Source organism: Strix aluco, chromosome 8 (assembly GCF_031877795.1).
Source record: "Strix aluco isolate bStrAlu1 chromosome 8, bStrAlu1.hap1, whole genome shotgun sequence".
NCBI classification, from domain to species: Eukaryota; Metazoa; Chordata; class Aves; order Strigiformes; family Strigidae; genus Strix; species Strix aluco.
Window position 1 is genome coordinate 34,077,337 of NC_133938.1, and position 21,010 is coordinate 34,098,346.

Below are 21,010 nucleotides of genomic sequence, written 5' to 3' on the forward strand. Positions count from 1 at the left end.
TCCTGTGCTGTTGCTGTGGATTAGATGCTGGAATTTGTTTTTGCTATTTCCTTAGGTGCAGTTAGGTGTGACTTTGGGGAATCTGCTGTTTGTTGAGAAAGCTTTCAAAGTGAAAGTGGTATGAAAAGCTGCGTTAAAATGGCTAAACAGACCCTTACTACAAAGGGTTGCAGTTGTCTGGTGCAAGTTGTTGACTGTTGTGTTAGTGCTCTCCAACTGGCTTTTCAGTTGTAAAATTCATGTCCCTTGGTGGTGAGTGCAGGACATGTCCTTGTACAGAGAGGGGGATACAAAGGGGAACTTCACAGAATCACAGAATCATCTGGGTTGGAAAAGCCCTTGAAGCTCCTCCAGTCCAACCATGAACCTCACCCTGACCGTTCCCAACTCCACCAGATCCCTCAGCGCTGGGTCAACCCGACTCTTCAACCCCTCCAGGGATGGGGACTCCCCCCCTGCCCTGGGCAGCCCATTCCAACGCCCAACAGCCCCTTCTGGACAGAAATCCTTCCTAAGAGCCAGTCTGACCCTGCCCTGGCGCAGCTTGAGGCCATTCCCTCTTGTCCTGGTGCTTGTTCCTTGGCTCAAGAGACTCATCCCCCCTCTCTGCACCCTCCTTTCAGGGAGTTGTAGAGGGCCATGAGGTCTCCCCTCAGCCTCCTCTTCTCCAGACTAAACCCCCCCAGTTCCCTCAGCCGCTCCCCATCAGACCTGTGCTCCAGACCCTGCACCAGCTCCGTTGCCCTTCTCTGGACACGCTCGAGTCATTCAGTGTCCTTCATCTCTGTCCTGTCCTGACCACGCGAGCATCTCAATGTAGAAGCAAAGCATGGGAACCAAGAATTTGTCACTGCAATAAAAAAGCTATTAACTAAGCACTGATTTTTTTTTTTTTTTTTAACTAGGATTGTAATGCATGGGAGCATATACGTTTGAATGTACATAATGGTTGAATGTAATTGCTCTATTCTTTTGTTTATCTGTAGAGCTGCTAGAAACACTTGGATGACTGGAATTCAAGATCTTTGTTTCGTGCTCTAACCCTGAGATAGAGGAAATAAGCACAAGAAATTTCCCTAGTTCAGGCAAGTAAACATCTATACTTCCATAGTTTATATGAAATTAAGTTCTTGGTAAACAAATTGTGGAAACCCTCTTAAAGTGGTGGAACTAATTTGCTCTGTTAAAAAATATAGTTTAAAAGGAACATAAGAATTTTAATTATTTTCTCTTTAATAGTTAAAGGATCTGTCATACTGAACTCTACTTTGAAACACTGGGAAGCCTCTTCTGCGTAGAATTGAAATAGACATTTGACAGTTGTCTTGAATAAAAAGGCCAAAATGTCCGTCATAGATCCTTATCAACACATTGTGGTAAGTAACTTTGAATCCTCTATGTAGACTGTCTTGTATAATATATACTGTCTCATATAATGTGTCCTACTAGAAGTTACTCTAAATAAGGACAGAGTTATCATTAATTCCTTAAAGAAATAGTGAGTGTGGTGAGAGGAAACATCTTCAGAAATTTATTTGAATGAAATTTGAAAGATACAAGTTAGCTTTTCAAAAACGTGTCAAGGCTTTGAGTAGTTGCTCATGTGTAAATCAAAATGGAATATGGGCTCCTAATAACCTCACGGGTACGTTATCGTAGGGTATCGTTCCAAAGGACTTGCCTGTTCAAAATGTTTGATCAAAGTGCCTGTAGTTGACTGTTTCATAAAGGTTTTCCGCACACTGATTTGTCAAACTGAACTGTAGTCTATGAAAGTAGTATCATGTGTCTCCTTAGAGAACAATTCTCCCTTAGAGTACAATTGTTCTTGTACAATTCTAGTTACGGAATAACTCTTTTCCCTTTTCATCAGTATGGGTAGCAGGATAAATTGGCAAATTTGGATATTTAGATCTTAAACTAGTGTGTATCAGTGATGTTAATTCAAAGAGAATCTTCAAAATATAGCCTGCAAACTGTAAATATCAGTGAAATGATCTGTGCCACTCAACAATGCACTACTGCCAAAAGTTCCTGCTCCTTTTTTCCCACTTTATTCCCGTGATTCTGCTGCATTCCTTGTACCAGCTATCAGACGCACGTGACTGGAGCGAGCCAACTGACCTTGCTGAATTGGCAGAAAAACGGTTCAGTGCAAAAGATTAGTTCTCTGCTGTCTGAGCTGGTCCAACGGAAGGGTACAACCATGAGAGCACAACCTGTATAAGTAGAGAAGCAGGGGCAAGGGAAGGAGGAGAAGGGAAATAGGAGAAAAACTGCCCTTTGGATGGCAAGCCAGTGGAGCGGCTTAGCAGCTTGTTGACGCTGGCTTTCAGCTGTGATATTCATACATATCTTTGCTTGAGTGACTTTCCAAAGTAAACACTGAAATTGCAATTCCTACTCAAACTGTAACCTTGAAACAAGCTGGGTGTGTTCATATCAAGCACTTTCTGTAACAGTCCCAGAATTTCACGGTGTATGCAAAGATAGTTACCATACACTTGTCATAATGTTGAACTTTTACATGGCTAAAAATACAGCAGATGCTTCCTTGAAATGATCTCTTATCAATTATGTGGTTTCTACCCCACGCAGTCACATCCTTTACATGAATTTGCAGCCAGCAGATGTCAAACTTGTGTTTTACTCACTCTGTAGTTCTGTGAACGCTGCAGTAAAGCCAAGTTTCGGGTTGATGTCTGTATTTAACAGTGTTAAAAAACCACACTAACTTGCTCCTTTCTGCATCAGTGCCCTCTCCTGGATGGAATGCTTGATCTGATCTGTACCTTTTGGGAGAGGTCTCTGAGGCACTGAGTAATACTTCATTGAAACATTTGCATAAAAGATCGTTTTTGATACCAGTATATGTGTACATAATGGTCAAAATGGAGCCTTAGAAGTATACCTAGTTACAATCCTCTGGCAGTGCTGAACTGCTGCTGTTGGAGTATTGCTAATACAGGAGGGAACACTGTTAATGCAAGAGCTGATCCTATAATTTCTTGAAAAGTGAATGGAAATCTTTCAGGTTTCTTAATTTGAAAAATGAAATCGCATGGGACATTTTACTAAAACTTAGAACAGTCAAGGGTAGCAGGCTTATATCAATTAAAAAATCTTGATTTTTTAAGGACATTTGGCATTAAAAGACTCAAAAAAAAAAGCTGCATTTTCTAAAAGTCCTTCTGTTAATGATTATGTGTTTTCTGATCTCTTTATTTTTTTTCATCATTTTATGAAAGACTTAGTGGAATAAAATAAGGCATTCACAAAGTTACTGCAGGTACAGACAGAACTGACTACCAAAAATGCTTTTGGATTCAGAGAATAAAGAATTATGATGTGTAATACCTCTTAAGTTACATTGATATGGGGGATAAACATTGTAACGAGGAGAAAAATCACTTCAGGATAAAATTTGTATATGTGTGTGCACAAATGTTTGTCTTAATTGTAATACCCCATGAAAGAAGAGCATTAGACTTTATGAAAATCTGTTACTTAAGAAAACAGGCAAACATTTTCATTTGTCCAGCCCAATCGTCAGCTCAAGTGTCCTTAATTTTAAGGAAGTAAAAATAATAAATACTTACTACATAATCTATCTATACTAGAGCTTCCTGATTGGTATTTTGTCTGCAGGCATATCTCCTGATTAAATTACATTTTGTGACTCAGCATTCTGGGATATGAAAAATATTATAGTCAATGCATGCAAATCCCTTGCTTTCTCAGTAAGTGCAGAAAGTTCACAGGTAAAACCCGATTGTGTTACAGGAGATCTTAGCATGTTGTTCTGTCTTGGGAAGGTAATGGTGTTTATGTCCATACAAATGCAGTGATATGTAAAATAGAAGAAATAGATAATTAGGAAAATGTTACTGGGAGGAAAAAAGGCAGTTGAAGGCGGGAGAGGAACAGAGGAGGCGTGAGGAGGAGTTAGAAGAGATGGAGAACAGGAGATGCTGAGCCATGGCTGTGCAGGATACTTGGAAAACCTCATGGATTGAACCAGTAGAGAGTGAATACTGTCCACAGGAGTTTCTGTAATTCAGGAAACCCATGTTCAGAGAGGGCATGTTGAAAACTTTTTTTTTCTCCTTTCTTCTCCAAATTTATGGAGAAAGAGGAAGTGAAATGAAACACATATATAAAGCTAGGTCACTTTGGATGACAGGACTTAGGTTTTTGAGTTAATTGTGAGCTTCTGAAATTTTTAACCTGGCTTAGATTTTTTAAAAAGTATGCAGGTGTTGCTCCACTCAGTGTTGCAACATTTAAGTGATTTATATGCCATCGTCTATTTTTCAGAATTGAGGAGTTGGCAATGTACAGATTTTTATCAAGACTTAAGGTGAACATAAGTCACTTTAGAAAATGCAGCTTAGTCATCTAAACTAGCAAGGGCTGGATTTATAAAGGTATTCAAAGTCAATACATTTCTTGCGGTGTCTTCAGGGGGCATCTAACTTCTTTAGAACTCAGTCTTCCCAAAAACTAACCAAAAAAAGCTTCTGAAATTTGTGCTAGCTGTTAATATGGACATTTAGGCCTTCTAATACCCTTAGAAACTGGATCCTAAATGGAAAATTGCCTTAATTTCTGATTGCTCTTAAGTTGCATGAAAAACATTTATTTTGGGGTAAGAAAAGATCTAGACTTTTGAGCTTCCTGTGTATCTCTGTGTATTTTTTTTTTTTTTTATTAAGAGGGACATTGTTTATTTTAGTAGTTGCAAATTTCTTCCAGGCATGTGATTATGGCTAAATACTAATAACTATAATTATAAGCCTCAGTGTGTTATTTTGGGTGAGGCGTGGGGAAAGAAGATAATGTTTTTCTGTTTTGCCAGACCTCTGTGTACTCGCATTCATTTCAGAGGATACCGGATCTTAAACCAAACTTAACTTTCTTGGTAGAACAACAGCTGGAATGGCGAGGTTTGCTGCTTAAGTCACTTAAAAGCAGTTCTCATGATAGATTAGCAAAACAGTTATGGATTTAAGAGAAAGTGGTGATGATCTCTGTACTGCTGTAATGAGACTACACCAGTAAGTGGTGGTTTGGCCTTGTTTTGATGGTAGGCATTTTATTTAGGCATATGAGTTTCATGAGTATGACGAGGTGATGCAAGAGAATTACTTTACAGAAGTGCTTTTTGTCAGTGAGCGTCTTGCATTATCTCCATTTTACAGTCAGGACTCTGGGGCACTGGACTTGCACACGAGTTCCACATAGCAGCTGAGAACTAAATCCAGCATGCCCTTGTAACTTAATTGTAACTCCATCCTCCTCTTTGTTGCTAAACGTTCAGTGATCTCAGATTTGTGGTGTCTAGTGAGGACAGGCTCTTTCTTAACAGCTAAGAATAAGGAGAAGGGTGGTGCGTTTGTACGTTGGGCTACTGCTCTTAATTATAAGGTTGTATATGACAAAGGAACTACTTGAGTCTGTGTGAGCAAACTCTGAGCAGCATTGTGAAACCCACACTTGGGCTATCTGACATGCGTGTGAAGGTGGCACACACTGATAAAACAGCTGTGAGCACTTTCAAGAAGCAAGCTGAAAACAAGAAACAGTGAGAGCCATTGTTTTCTGGAGATTCACAGCTTGTAAAAATTCTTGAAGCAGGGTAAACGACAGAGCTGGGGGAACTTTATGTAGCTGTGTTCACAGTAGTACCGGTTGTTCCCAGATAGCCACGAAAATCCCTGTTTACCCTGCTGTGATGGAAGACTCTCGACTTTTTTTTGCCATGTGGCAGAGGCAGAAGTTTGTTCAGGGAGAAGTCCCATCCTCCTTCCCAGCCATCTGTTCAGTCTTGGAAGCTGTGGTGCAAAAGGTGATAGATGTCACAAAATCATTGGTGTGTCTTCATGTCAGCACAAGGCAGGCTGTTAAATAGGTGTTGCTTCTTAATAACTTTTAATTCTCACATCTAAACCCTTTCTGTTGTGTTTGATACTTTGGAAGTGAGTTAACGGGCCCGCTTGGGAGAATCAGTTAGAGTCTGGATTCCATTTTTACTGTGGTTGGTGAACCACTTGCTGTGCAATGACGATTTCAGTATACCACTTGTAAGGTAATAGTTTACATTGCCACAGTTTTCCCCCTGCCTGATTGCTTGTTCTTTGAACCAGACAACTCCTCCAGCTTACAGGGGAAAAATTACAGAGTTGAAATTTACTGCTGGGCAGACTGTCATGAAGTGAGCCTCCAGCAGTTGTCACAACATGTGGGTGATCATAGCCTTAATAAAGATGCAACAATTCAGTGTCTGGGTCAGCCAGTGTCTGCAGTGAAGTCATGCTCTCGGTATCACTGTGGGCATTTTCTCCTGGATGCTTTGCCATGGTGATGTGTCTATGCCTTTGAAGACCTCTAGACTACAGACTTGTGGAGGAGTTTGTGTTGGTATCATTCGTGTTGTTTTTTTAATGCATCCCTGACTCAACTGTTACTTAGGCATTCACAAGCCACTTTTGCTGTCTTTAGAAGACTGGTTTTGGCTTTTTTTTTAGAAAATGATATATAACCTATAAGACGCTGTCTTTTTTATTTTTTTTTGTTGTTTATCTGTATTAGAGGGCTCCAATTTAGTTCTAGTCTTTGGGCGTAAGCATATTGTAGATGTGAAATAATGAGGCTTGGCTGAAACAACCAGTTCTGAAGTCGCTATGAGAACCACCTGAAGGCCCTTATAAAGTCTGGCAGTTGAAGCAGCAGTAGCTTAAATGGAGGCATGTGTCACTTAAAAACTAAGCCACGTATGGGTTGAAGGGTTTTGTTGGCTTATCTGTTTGTTCCTTTAAAAGTATTCAAAAAAAAAAAAAAAGGGAAGTATCCAGATGAAAACATAGCAAGAGAGCACCAGGCACAGCACCAGGCACAGCCTGAATAAGGGTGTCTGATGTCTCATATCAAGGGTATTGTCTATCATTTTAAATAAACTTCATTGAATTTCCTGATTCTGGTACTTCCCCCTTTTTCTTCTGAATGGAATATGTTGTAAGACCTTTAATATTTAGTTAGTTGTTTTGGTCCCAATGACCAATATGCAGTGTTTATTTTAATGTATTTCACAAAGTTAATGAGTGGTTAGGAAAAGATAGAAAATATCCCTGTATCAATTTTAGAAATGGAAGCCTGAGGTAGCGGTGTACCACTGTATATACCAGACCCTGAGGTCCTGTGGGAGGTATACTTCTGATACAGTGCTGTAAAAAGCACTTTTACAGAGCTGTAAAAGCCAGGCAGCTTGGACCTGATGCTCTTTGTGGAGGCAGAGCTCAGGCATGAGGGGGTCCCCTCCTGGTGCCCCAGTTTCTGTGGCAGGAGAGCAAGCTGGTGCCCTCCAGGTTGTACCGGCATGTGAGTCAACATCTAGGCACTGTCGGTAGCCGGGCAGCTTGAGTGTCTTAAGACTGGCTTTCAGATAGCAGTGCTGAGAGGCAGTTGTGTGAGATCTGATCCTGGCTCTAACACATAAAACTCGCCCACAAGCTCTGTGCTGTGTCCCTGTAAAGGCCGATGTTGTGTGCCTTGCAGCATGCAGTGGTGATTCTCATAATGGTATTTAGTAGGTTGGTCAGACTCGCAGCTATGTAGGTAAAGTAACAATAGGTGTGAGTTACTGACCTCTTTTCATTAAAGTTTTTACTTTTGTTTCTTAATTTCATGTCTCTTTTAACTTCTCCAGTTGTTCAGGACAGACCTGCTCTTAGAAAGCCATCTCCTGCTGTGTGCTTGGACTTTGCAGGAAACAGGAAGCTCCAGAAACTGCATGAAATCTTGTGAATGTTTTAACAGCTTGCTCTTCCCCTTACCTCCATTGTCTTAAGTTCACTTGCACTTTGAATATTGATGTGTACTGAAAAGGTATATTCCACGCCTTGCTAACTATATCCCTTGCGTGTGCAGTATGCATATATCTGTTCCAGAACATATACTTTGAAATAATTGCACCCATTCTTTTTACTGGGGGAAGGTAATTACAAACACAAGCACACTGTAAAATAGCCCCCTTTTTATTTTTTTTTTTTTCTTACCGTACCAAGTTGTCCCTGACTGACTAAATGCCTTAAAGCAGGTTCTGTAGAGAGGAGGAGTGTTATTCATTGAGATTAGTAGGTGTGGCTGCAGGAAAATCAAGCAACCCCAGTAGATGGTCTGACCTTTCAGTAAAGCTACAGGGTGCAGTTCAGCTTTAAGATGCTCTATCCAGTATGAGTTTCACTTACGTTTTGACTGGGTGATTTCTCTCTCTCAGTTTTTGGACAAAATGAAACCTATTTTGATAAGTGTTTTTTGTTTCTGGAGCTTAATCACCTCTAACTCTCTGACTTCCAGGTGGAACACCAATATTCACACATATTCACAGTGACAGTAAGGAAAGCCACAAATGTCACAAAAGGAGCGATTGGTGACATGCGTGAGTATTTCTCTTTCTATTTTGTCTCTCTCTTACAGGAGACTGTTGCTGTAGGCAGGGGGAGACGACACATCAAGCTTGTCATGCATTAAATGATTGTTAGTGGGTTGGTTGTTTTTGGTTTTTTTTGTCTTACTTGTTAAAGCTCGGGCAACATACCCATTTCATTGCTCACTCTACCTCAGAAAGCAGATTTGCTGCTCCTTCTTTCCATTGATTCAGAAAAGCTGAGTGAGTTGTAAACAATTTGCCTACAAGCAAACAACACCTACACTTAGTTTTTCGGCTCAGTCGGAAGTGCTGTTCTGAGTATAGTGAAACTGGCAATTGCTGTATCTTCAAAAGGCTGTGGTTTGGTGGTGGGAACACATAAAAAAGAAAGAAGCCCAGAGCTCTGCTGCGTCAATGCGGTAAAAAGAAAAAAGGAAAAAAATCCAAACCGTACAAGCAGATCTCATGGTGGAGAGCTATATAAGACACCAACACTTCTTCCCCTTTCTGTTGGGCTGCTGAGCCTCTGGGCTTACTAGCTGAACAGGAAACCACTAGGGAGAATGACCCATGAAAAACTCTTGTCTGCTCTTAGGGGAGGGAAGAGGGAGATAATAATATATTAGCTGAATCTGTAAAAAGAATATTCCCGCTTCCTTGATGATGACTGTTGTGGTGTCAGGTTGTCTCTTCCTTTCCCTGGTGCTTCATGCAGAGCCTTGCCTAGCCCAAGACTTGCAGGCTGGGGCTGGGAGGATGAGTGTGGTGCCTTGCTCCTGCTCTCTCATCGGGCTCGTTTGACGTGCAATTGTTTCTCTCCCAGCATGTTCCTGGAAACTGCTTTCAGGTCAAACTACAGCAGCTGCTCTGACACACAGCTTTGCTTCAGTCAGTTAACAGGGGGTTTTTCATAATTAGTGTCTACTGTTGATAATAACTTGGGGGTAAGCAGGAGGGACAGTGGGAAGGGGAATGTTGAAGAGCCCCAAGTATGAGGGGAGAGAGGGGAGCCTTGACAGAAGGGGAGAAGACAGAATTGGGAATCTATTTAGCATCTACTGTGGGGTGAAGGAAAGGAGCACACAGAGAAGATGCTGTGGGGTGTTATCCTGGTGGCCTCTGACAGGGCCTTTATATAACAAGACCTTGGGAGAAGTGCTGTTAAGAGTAGAACTGTAGTAACAGTAAGAGTAGAACTGTAGTAGTAGTGTGTAAGATGGGTTAAATGGAAAGACACATGTTCTCAGACACAGAGCTCTCTATCATGAGACAGTGTGGGGAACATGGGAAGGGAAGAAAGGGGATTGAAATGGGCATCCCATGATATGATATTAAAGGGAGTGTGGAAAGGGTGAAGAAAGCCAAAAGACCATGGCATTATTTCTCCCCTCCCAGGACAAGTATGGTCCTGTAGTATAAATTCCAAATACTATCAATGTAATTGGATTTTTGATTTAATTGGGTATATGGATTTTTTTATATTATTATATAATTGGATAATTGGATTTTTTTTTTTCAGAAAAAACTCTTTATCAAATCATCAAAACCAAAAAGCTACTCAGGAAGAACTTTTTATTTTGATAAAACCTGCTCAACTATGCTCAAGGGCCACGGAAACCTGCTTGGTTTCCTGTCTGAGGCAGCTAGGAGTGCTCCATAGCCTGAGGCACCTGCAGTCTGGGGCATCTCTGAGTGAGCTTCCCAGTTCCTGGGGCTTGTTCTTGGAGTCCTGGCGATGCCCTCAGAGTGAAAAAACCAGATTACTGCTTCTGGTTTTGTTTTGTGAAAATGAAAAATATTTTTATTTCCCATGTATATACAAAGCTTGGTGTGTAGGAGCTTGGAAGCTATTTGATCAAATCTGTAATCATGTTAATTATTTAAGAAAGATGCATGAAGCTGTGAGTGGTGAAGGGTCTTTACAGTTGATCGTGCCAGCCTATATATATATATGTATTTTCTTTTTCATTTGATTTGACAAAACTGTAACTTGTTGAAGGAATTTCTGAACTTTTACATTGGGTTTCTGATCTCAAGGGTAGGATTCGCTACCAGGGAGGGTGGCTGTGATACGTAATATGAGATGCCTTGGTTGGGGGGGTACCTGACTGTTGCTTTCCCATGATGGACACTACCAAGCTGTTGACTCTTCTGGTGGGTTTCTCTTAATTTATTCTGTTGTTGTTGCTTCAATTTGTGTAGATGGTGACTTCTGTGTGGGCAAGAGAGGTAACTTTACATTGTGGTGGTGATGGAAGTCCTGGGGAACAGGAAAGACTTTGTATAATGTTTTGCTTTTTTTTTTTTCCATATCAGTCTTTCCAAGACTTTCTGGAATAGCTGTGAAAGATCTGACTAAATCTAAATTTATTAAATATGTGGAAGTGCTTATAATTTTGCTGTTTGTGTGATATTTTTCATCTCAAGGATTTGAGGTCTACCTCTGCTCAAGGAGCTTTAGATGAGAGGTCTAGTGTGCATGGTGCCCCAAGTCTGTGGGTGGGCATGGAGGGCCTGACTTCTCTGGCAGAGTTATCCACACTTCTGTCTTCTCAAGCCTAGGCTGCAGAGATATGCAGTATTTTAAGCAAGTTTTTCAAGATTTCTTGAGCTCTTCATTAATGGAGAACGTAAACGGTTGTGTCATCCTTAAAACTAGGTAGTAGGTGCCCACTACACTGTAACTTCCGCAGGCAATGTGTTTCCTTGAGCGAACAGTTCACACACACAGCACTGCTGATTCAAGACATATTTTTAGTCTCCTGGCTGATCTGGGTGGCTGGAACAACAGAGCAAGCTGGAGCTAGGATAGCTTCCAGCCCTCTCTTTTTATTTTATTTGGCTGAGATTTTCCATTGTCTCTGTAAGCTTTAAAACTTTGTCAGATCACTCTACAAAAGACAAGCAATCAAATCTGAATCTGGGTCATACCAGGATCTGAGTATCTAAGGTGCAGTAGCTGCTTTTGTTTCTCACTGATAAAGCGCATCAAAATAAACAGAAGTGGCAATAATCACATCACAGAAATCTTCCATGCAAATGCTTTTCGTTTATGAAGGAAGTTAGTCTATTTACACCAGTTTGTCATTCTGTGACTGTGCGTGTGGCGATGATAAATGAGAATTACTGTAAGAACACATGACCCAGGATGTTTGGGAGGGGAGAAGAAAAAAATGTTTCGTGAGCAGACTCCCTCTTTCGCAGGAGTTCATTCAAGTCTCTTCTTATTTCAGGTACCTGCCCATTTACTGTTGCCTTCGTGTAGGAGTACTTCCTTTACTGATTTCACGTGTTTTAGTTCTATGGTGTCCCTTTCAAGGTGACTCTCACACTCTAGATACTATCGTCTCAACATCCAATCAATGCAGCTCTATCTTTACAAAAGATTTAAATTCTATTTTAGTGACTGCTGCTCTAATAGCTGTGCTCAGCCGCTATGGGATGAGCAAGTGCAGCAGATGTCTGGTGGGTTGACCTTGGCTGGCTGCCAGGTGCCCACCAAGCTGCTCTATCACTCCCCTCCATCAACAGGATCAGGAGAGAAAATACAATGAAAAGCTTGCATGGGTCAAGATGGGGACAGGGAGATCACTTACCTAGTACTGTCACAGGCAAAACTGACTCAATTTGAGGAAATTAACTTATTGCCAATTAACTGTAGAAGAGTATGATAGTTAGAAATAAAACTAAAACCACCTTCCACCGTACACCTCCCTCTTCCCAGGCTCAGCTTCGCGCCTGACGTCCCCCCAAGCAATGCAGGGGGATGGGGAGGGGGTGTTGCAGTCAGTTCATAATGTGTTGTCTCTGCCACTCCTCCTTCTTCACACTTTTTCCCTGCTCCACCATGTGATCCCTCCCACACATAAAGTCCTTCATGACCTTCTCCAAGGTGGGTCCCTCCCATGGACTGCAGTCCTTCAAGAACTGCTCTAGCATGGGCCCTTTCCATAGGGTATAGTCCTTCAGGAACATTCTGCTCCAGCATGGGTCCCCCACGGGCCACAGTTCCTGCTAGAAAATCTGCTCCTGCGTGGGCTCTACACAGGCTGCAGCTTCCTTCAGGACTCACCTACCTGCTCCAGTGTGGGATCCTCCACAGGCTGCTGTGTGGATCTCTGCTCCGCCGTGGTCCTCCACAGGCTGCAGGGGACAGCCTGCGTCGCTATGGGGGGATCTCTGCTCTGGCACCTGGAACACCTCCTCCCCCTCCGTCCTCACTGATTATGTCTGCATAGTTGCTTCTCTCACGTTTTCTCCTTCCTCTCTCACAGCTACTGTGCCGTGTTTTTTACGCTTGCTTAGGTATGTTATCATAGAGGTACCACCAGTGCTGCTGATGGGCTTGGCCTTGGCTAGCAGGTGGTCCAGCTTGGAGCCAGCTAAAACTGGCTCTTTCTGACATGGGGCATCTCCTGGTACCATCCCTGCAGCCCCCCTACTCCCCCTGCTGCCCAAAACCTGCCACATAAACCCAATACAAGGAATATCTCAAAATCCGCATGTTTTTGGTGAGGATTTAATTATCTTAACTGATTAGCTTTCTGCTGGTTGCAGGGGTCAATAAACCTTGTAAAATCATTTCTCTGGCTGGAGCTTTTGGAAAAGACTTTTCCTACAGTCCAGTGAATATATATGTATTGGATATTTAGTTTTGAATCTACTCCAGATACCACACCCTACAGTTAAGCCTTTTGCTTACTTCCATGGCAGTACAAGAAGTTGTAGAAAAAGACCAGAATTACAAACTGCAGCATCCTGGAAGAGAAATGCTTGTAAACCGTGGTTCTTCTTTCCATTGAATCTCTCTCTGGAATTTCACGGGGCTTACTGGAAAACTGGGCCAAAGGAAGCATTGTAAAATTTGAATTACATTTTGAAGATCTGTTTTTAAGTACGCTGGCTTTCAAAACAGTTGGTAGCATCCTCAAAGGAAACCAGTTGTATGACTCTACTCTTGAGCACTAATCTTGCTTAATCCTGTTTTGGATTTGCAGCTTTTATTTGCTTCATCTACTTTTGATGCTATGGTAATAAACAGTGTAATATTGGGCATTTTAAGGAAAAAGTATTTTCTTAAAAATAAAATTGTTTGAAGTTTGGATAGCTCGTGGCACTGGTACTCAACTTCTATCTCCATTTCTGTCCACCTAGTTGGAATTAAGAATGCATTCCACTGTAGTTAGGCTGCTCAGATAAACAAGTTAAAGTAGGGAGAGCAGTCTGGTCAACAGAGCTCTACCCTGGTTGCAAAACTTGCTAACAGGGTGATGGAAAGCAGCTCTTGCGGGTGGCTCTTGGCACGGTTGGCCCATGCTACTGCAACCAGCAAGTCAAGGAGACGGTCTTCTGCTGGGGCAGCATTGCTGGCGTGCTTCCTGGAGGCCTCCTGCTTCTCCCAAGGAAGTGAGGAGCTGTGGCATTGCGTGGGGTGAGCACCCACCTTTCCCTGCCTGCAGTGCCAGCCCGGCCCTGGCTGAAGGATCTGCTTCAGCAGTGGGAGGGAAGGAGGAGGTGATGTCCAGTGCCGTTTCAATCACCGTTTCTCTCTCACAGGCCTGTGCCCTGGGGTTGTGTTCACTATGAGCCATAGCTCTTGGTGTTGAAGTTGGCTTATTTAAAGCCAGAGTCACAGCACTCTAATGCAGTTTAGGCATACACGTGCAGTGTTTTAAACCTGAGCTAGCTGAAAGGGAAGGAATTGGAGATGTGCCCTGTTTGTATTAGAGCAGGGACACAACAGTTTGTGTTACAACAGCTCATTCAGGATTAATCCAGCTGTTCTCTGTATCACAGCTGGCCAATCTTGCACTGTGACTTAGCTGCAGCGTGCTTGATTTAACTGTTGAAGTGTCATCAGATAATGTTCTTCCTGCAAGGCCCTGAAGCAGGACCTGGTTTTTGCAAGGGAGCTTCAAGAGGAAAACAAGCCAAGCTCCTCCTCTGGAAAAAGTAGGTCAGAGTTGACCAATCTTCCAAGTCCTACAGGCTGCACATGCAGATCTTCCTGTGGCCAGGAGCTGTACACCTAGCAGCGCAAACCAGAGGAGGAGTGCTGGAAGTATCTCATGGGAAGGAGATGTTCCCATTTAGACCCATGCTCCTCCAGTCTATGCTAGGGTGGCCTGGAGGGGCAACCGAGTCCGGGGATGACCAGGCTCTGTGGGCTTGAGCAGCCCCTTTTGATTTGACTCTCCTGACAGCCCTTGCACCATCCCTGCTGTTGGTCATGCCCTGTAGTGGTCTGTGCTCCATCACCAACTGTAGGTAGCTCACCCTGGATCTAGAGCCATAGACTGGTACTGAAATATGTATCTTTGGAAGATGTGTATCTTCAAAAATTAACAATACTAGTAACAACTGCTCATGAAATGTCTCCTGCAGATCTCAGTCTGAGACAACTGTAGATTAGCTTTCAGTTTCCTTGACACATGCAATAGTTTTGCCCTGTTGTAGGGTTAACCAGAAGCAGAGCTGGGAGGTGAAAGTCATGTTGGAAGCAGGCTCATGTGTTCCCCAGTGAAACTGATCCAGAAAATACAGCTCTTTCCAGTTGCAGAAATGCCTTTTCCATGAGAACCAAATTCTGTCTCTGAATACTTGCCTTGTCGTTATTGAGGCAGGGACTGTTTCTGTAAAATGTTAGTGAAAGCTTGTTTTCGTCATAGAGGAAGGCTCTCCCATTACTTTGTTACACTGTAAGGAGAACATCAAAGCCATCATGCTGGCTTAGGCCAAGGATCCATTTTGCTGATACTCTAGTTGGAGGACCTACTTGCCTCTCTGCTTGAGGCCCTTGCCACGCTGTGGCCAACTGCAGCCCCAGAGGGAAGGAGCTTGACGGTGACTGGAAACTGTTCCTGTTTCATGTGCTGTCATATCTCCAGGCAGAACTTCGTGGTGGGGCTGTCCTCCAGGGAGTTGTGGACACCACTGTTTCTCCAGTTTGAGCCTTTTACTCCCTCCATTTAGGAGGGGTTGCCCTCCTTTTATTCCATTTGTCCTCTGTAATAATTTGATTTCTTTCTGCTTTCTTTTCTTTTCCCTCTCATCCTCCTTGCCAGGGAGGGCTTTGAAGTTGTGTTAGGGTTGGGCTAATGCCTGATCCTAGAGGAGAATCAGGAAGAACATCAGTCATAGTCAGATACAAAGGAAAAATATGAACAGGGTAAGCATGTGATATTTTCCTGTGATCCTCTCCAAGCACGCAGCTGTCTTCAGTAAGGGACTCCCTGAGCTTGATGTGCTTCTGATGTAATTAGTAGCCCTCAGAGTTTCTCTTGCATAAACTTCACTGGTTTTCCTTGAATCCACAGAAGTCTTCTTATCCACAGCTCCTTTGATAAGGAGTTCCACAGGTTGCTGTCTACTGCATGAAGACTTTTAATTTGTTTTGAATTAAAGTGTTATTTGAAGCATCCTTTGGTTACTGCCTTGCATTTTGCAGCATGCTGACTGCCCTGCATACCAGCCTGTATCAAAGTTCTTACAAATAAATAAATATGTTCATTTATGTATTTTTGACTGAACGTGTTCTGAAAGGGAGGAAAAAAAATCATCCCCTTCCTCACATCCATCAATCACTACAGAAAAGAACACTTGTAAAGTCTCTCACTAAAAACTATGCGCTATCAAAGCATCTGGCCAACAGTGTTACAGGACAGTGGAAACACAGGGAATGTCTGCGTAATTCTAGGCTGTGCCAGGCTTAGTTGGGCAGATTAACTTACGTGTACAGTCATCCCTTTCCCTTTATGGACCTGTTAACATTGATGTGCATACGCTGTTCTGACTAAGTGCTTCGCAATCCATTCTTCAGCCCTGTAAATGAAATGCCTGTAATAACCCGACTGAGCAGCGAGGTTGGGACAGAAACAATTCACAGGTGTCACTTTATTTTTGAGTTTCTTGTAACTGCTTGCAGTAGCCATGATGATGGTTTTACTAAGATGCGATGTTTAGCCAGCCTGAGCCTATACTGAGCAATGGTTCTGCCCAGTTAGGACAACTCCAGGTTTTTAAAACGTTCCTGACAATTGTCTGAATTAAAAAGTCAGGGGAAGAACCTCTTCTCACTTGAAGGCCTGGAGGCTGCACTTCAGCAATACAGTAAATCAAGCTCTAGAGCTGCTGGTAGAGGATCAAAACCTCTAAAGCCTCATGATACCAAACACAGATCCAGTGTAAACTTGTTCTGCGGATTCAGAAAATGTTGCCAGTTTAAGTTTGTATTAGCAGAGTTTATGCCAGACTAGGATTAACCTATACTCCATCAACTAACATGAATCTGGAATAAAAGTCATATTGTGGGTTTTGAGTAATTTACCAAGAATGTGATGATATGCCTAAACCTCCTCTAGACCAAATTATCACTGCCCAGATCTGGCATTACCGTGGACCCGCAGTCACAGCTGAACTAGGCAGCCACGCTGCCTGTTCCTTCTCTCCTGCTTGTGTCTCTGTTGGTGGAGTGAGACGATTCACAAGTTTAACACTGAAAAAGCTCTTAAGAACTAGGCATTGAAATTAATTTTAAAAAATCCCAGCCCCCTTAGATTCTGGCACACTACTGGAAAACACAGATTTTTCTCTGCACTATTGCAAGCTGATGTTTTAGTCACTTTTCACTGCTGTCTGTCTGCAGAGGGAACTGTACACAGAACCTAGAGAAGAGTATATTTTTTTGGTCTTCTTCAAATTTGCTTTGAACCTATGAAGGGTTCAACTAATCTGTTTGAGTCTTTTTTTTCCCTTTCAAGGCTGGATGAGTGAAACCACTAGTGGTGTCCCACCCCAGTAAACTGTAGCCTGTGCTGGGAGTTATTTCCTTCACTTAAGTAACACTGGAGACGAAAAGCACTGTAATAAAAGGCACTAGTAATCTCTAATAAACGTGTTACCCAATCACAGGTTTTCTCATAGCATAGCTGCTGCTTTGGGAGCTGCCTTACTTCACTTGTAGTCACCTTCCGCTCATGAAATCTCGCACTGCATCATCCCTTTTGCAAAATCCTTCTTGAAGATGAAGGCCAAAAGCCCTGGCGTTCCCTGTAGTACCTTAAACACAGGCAGCAAATAACCTGTCACGTCCTCCTTGGAACCTCTTACTGGTAATCTCTGTGTGTACTCCTGGACATTTTAGATTCCCTGAGGCCTTCTGTCATGTCTCCAGACTCTTGGTCTAGCATCTGTGTTACTGCTAGACTATGGATTTGTCTGTTTGAAGACTCCCAGAAGTATCAGCTCCATATGAAAGGGAGACCTGAATTCATAGCAGATTCAGCTACAGTCCTCTTTGAAAATGGAAACTCAGAACAAATCTAAAAAGACAGATCAAAAGTTCAGCCTTGTTGCTGTTAGCTTCAGAAGTGTTTTATGTTACTGAATGGAGGGCTTGTGATTGCACGGCTGCGGTAGTTTTTAACACAAAGATTACTTAAGAGGGTGACAAGATGCCTTTGTATGTGGCAGCCTTACACAGCCAGTTCTGCTCCTGGCATTCCTGGGCTCCACCTCTTTAGGCGGGAGAAGAATGTCTTGGTTTTCAAAATCACACCGCCAGCCTCCGCAGCAAAGATTCTGCGTACTTGTTTGTTGCCTGTGAGTTGGCAGGAGGGTACACCAAGGCGATGTCGTGTCCTGAGCATCAGCATCCTGGTCGGACCGTTTACCCTCCCCTCCATCCAGTCACACGGCCAGGTAGCGTTGCTGACAGCTCTAGGGGGGACCTTGTGCTCTGCTTCTTTTCCATTCCTCCTTGCCTGTCTGATACTGATTTAATTAATCACTTAATGGTGCCTGTGTTCTCCTGAACACTGGAGACACCTTTTTTTAGGCCCTCATTTAGTCTGTCCTTTCACTAGTTGGCAGGAGAGCAAGAGTAAGCCAAATCTAATAATTCATATATTTGTTAATATGTTGTTTGGGAAACATTGGTTATTTGAGGATTATTGGTATTTGACAATTATTGATAAGTGCTGTTTTAAGAATTCTCTTAAACTGGAAAATCACATTGAACTGGGAAAAAACATGGTTTTAAAATTCATTACATTTTCACCTGACTGTGGCAGAGAGACCAAATTGTATTTCCATGCCACTGCGAAGCATATTGTCCAGCGAGCCCCCAAAAATTCACTATTTGAATAAAACTTCAGTTATTATTTTTGAACACACTTCAAAACGATGTTTTTGGCCTAGGAGGAGATTGCTGTAGCTCGTGCCATGCTGGTTTACTGTGATTGATACAAGTTAATGTTCAACCCATTGGAAACGCCTTCGTGCCCCTGCATTGGGTTTCTCTAGGGAAACTGTAGGTTTGATAAATTCTGTAAAATTCAGAGGAGCCCTGCAGGCAGGCAGCAGCGAGTAAGGGCTGCGCAGCCTGTTTGAGCTCCCTTCCCCAGCCAGAACCGCGTGCGCTTAAGGCACAGCTGGCATTTTTTAGCTTCATTCCCCTTGGAGGAGAAGGAGGTAGTCTAGCAATTCCCATTATTAGCTTGGCCTCAGTCAGGCCACTCAGCTGCGTGCAACTTCGTGCTAACCAAGTGGTACTGTAGTGCAGTAATCTAAAAAAAATGGTGGAAAGTAGACAAAGGTGGTCATTTGTGACCTAGTAAGATTTTATGAATGGGGTTGCACTTGGTGGTAGAGGATGTTGGTTAGCCAGAAGGCAAAAAACTCCAGTGAACCAAATTAACATAGTTCTTTAAGGAAGTTCTGCCATGTACTTGCTGAAATATTCGTGTAATTACATAAACATATTATCTGGAGATCATGGGTCCAAAAAATATGGATCCAGATCTACTTTCTATAATGTGATGCGTATATTAACTGAAATTAAAGTTAATATAGTTCTAGTTAATATCCATTACGATCACAAGTGTTTATGATATGCTCATGTGGAAAAAAAAGACAAGTTCTTATGGTGCGGAATTTTTTGTAGCAAGCCACATTTTTGAATACTTCAAGACCTTTGCATTTCTTTCAGCTTTTGATGGGAAAGTGAGATAAATTTTAATGTATGATGGTAGTGGCTTCATCCTTGCATTTTATATTTGAACAGGCTTCCTATAGTTTCTTTGTGTCTATTATGCTATTGAAATAATTGAAATTGGAATGGCTGAAATATAAATTGTATGTCTGAAATATTAATTATATTAATATGGGGGCCTGATGACAGTCATCTCACCAAATTAGTAACGTAAGATCAAATGGTTTCCAGTCATTGCAGAAAATTTTACAGGTTTCCTTAATAGACAGATTGCTCAAAGCATTACTCATTTTTAATGTGATTGATCCTAATTACTGTCCATTGTGTGTTTCACTTCATGATTCATAATGTAATTTAGAGATAGAATTCTATAGCAATTACTTAACTAGGAGATAAATCAAATGAGGAAAAGTCATTGTATCTGTACTTCCTACCTCTCAGCCATTTCTTAAGCCAGTGTGTTTAAAAGTAACAGTTTAGATGCTGACTCTGCTTTTGTTATTGGATATCTGTCTTCAACCCCTGGAGATCTGGTGGATGCTGTAAATCTTACAAAAGGATTATTATGAACTTTTTGTTAATTACCTTTATAATCCATCTAGCTATAAGCTGCTAATTGCAGGAACTTCTGTTAGTTCCATTGACATCAATGAAACTCTTAGTTTTATATTTTAGTGTAAAGGTGGGATTTTAGATACACTTGTACTTAATTGTCAGTTCGTAGTTATTGGTCCCTGAGACATACTAATGGAGTCTGGTCCCTCTGCCAGAGCATTATCTGTGCTGTTCCGTGTGAAGCTCTTTGACACTGGCAGAAGTATGACGCTTTACTTGCGTGCACATACTGAGGCACTTGCTGTGAATAGTCAAAGAGAGCCAGGATGAGAGGAATATGGAATCATACCAGTCACTGTCTTATGGTAGTACATATGTGTCCATTTGCAAACCTTCCAAGTTTTCCATTTGCAAACCTTCCAAACGTCACTTACACTGAGCTGAGATGCGCTGTAGGTAGCTGGCCCACAAATGATTAGGAGTCATGCGAGAATGCCTGCACAAAGTACAGCCCGGAGCCTAGCTGAGCTGTATAGAAACTTCGTTTTCTTCAGAAGTGTCCTGAGGAAGAAGTACAAATTCTTACACGTTGCTTCTTTTGAAAAGTCTGTGGTTGGTATTTCAAGAGCAACTCCATGACAGCGTTGTCTCTACATCGCTAACTCGTTGCACTTGCAAAACATCAGCTTTTGACCCATAAACCATTTCATAAAGATGCTTCCGTTTAAAATCAAAATACAGATAACAGCAGCAATCAAGCTACTTTTCACTGAGATTTTCAGATTATTTTTTTGGCAAAACACGTGGCAAATCAACTAGCAAAACCACAAACAGGAATCAATACATCCATGCTAAAGGATACACGCTCTGTCTGTTCTATCTGCGTTGGATAACTTTAATGTTTTGACATACATTAAGTGAATACTTTGTGTTACTTGCCAGATTGCTGGTAGCTGGTTTTTGGTCCCCAAACAACAACGAGTAAGATTCTGATTAATATAGGATAGCTTATAGCAATATCTTAATCAGAGCACACA

The 21,010-nt window shown here is 42.1% G+C and overlaps 1 protein-coding gene across 2 annotated transcripts in view; it reads left to right on the forward strand.

The window, feature by feature from the left end:
• The window catches only part of PLA2G4A (phospholipase A2 group IVA), an 87,544-nt gene that overhangs the window by 17,365 nt on the left and 49,169 nt on the right, over positions 1 to 21,010 (forward strand). For both annotated transcript variants that reach the window (XM_074833149.1, XM_074833151.1), the window contains exons 2-4: positions 987 to 1,085; positions 1,240 to 1,376; positions 8,356 to 8,437. In XM_074833149.1, coding sequence (XP_074689250.1) covers positions 1,344 to 1,376; positions 8,356 to 8,437 — 115 coding nt within the window. In that variant the 5' untranslated portion in view covers positions 987 to 1,085; positions 1,240 to 1,343. The remainder of the gene's footprint in view (positions 1 to 986; positions 1,086 to 1,239; positions 1,377 to 8,355; positions 8,438 to 21,010) is intronic.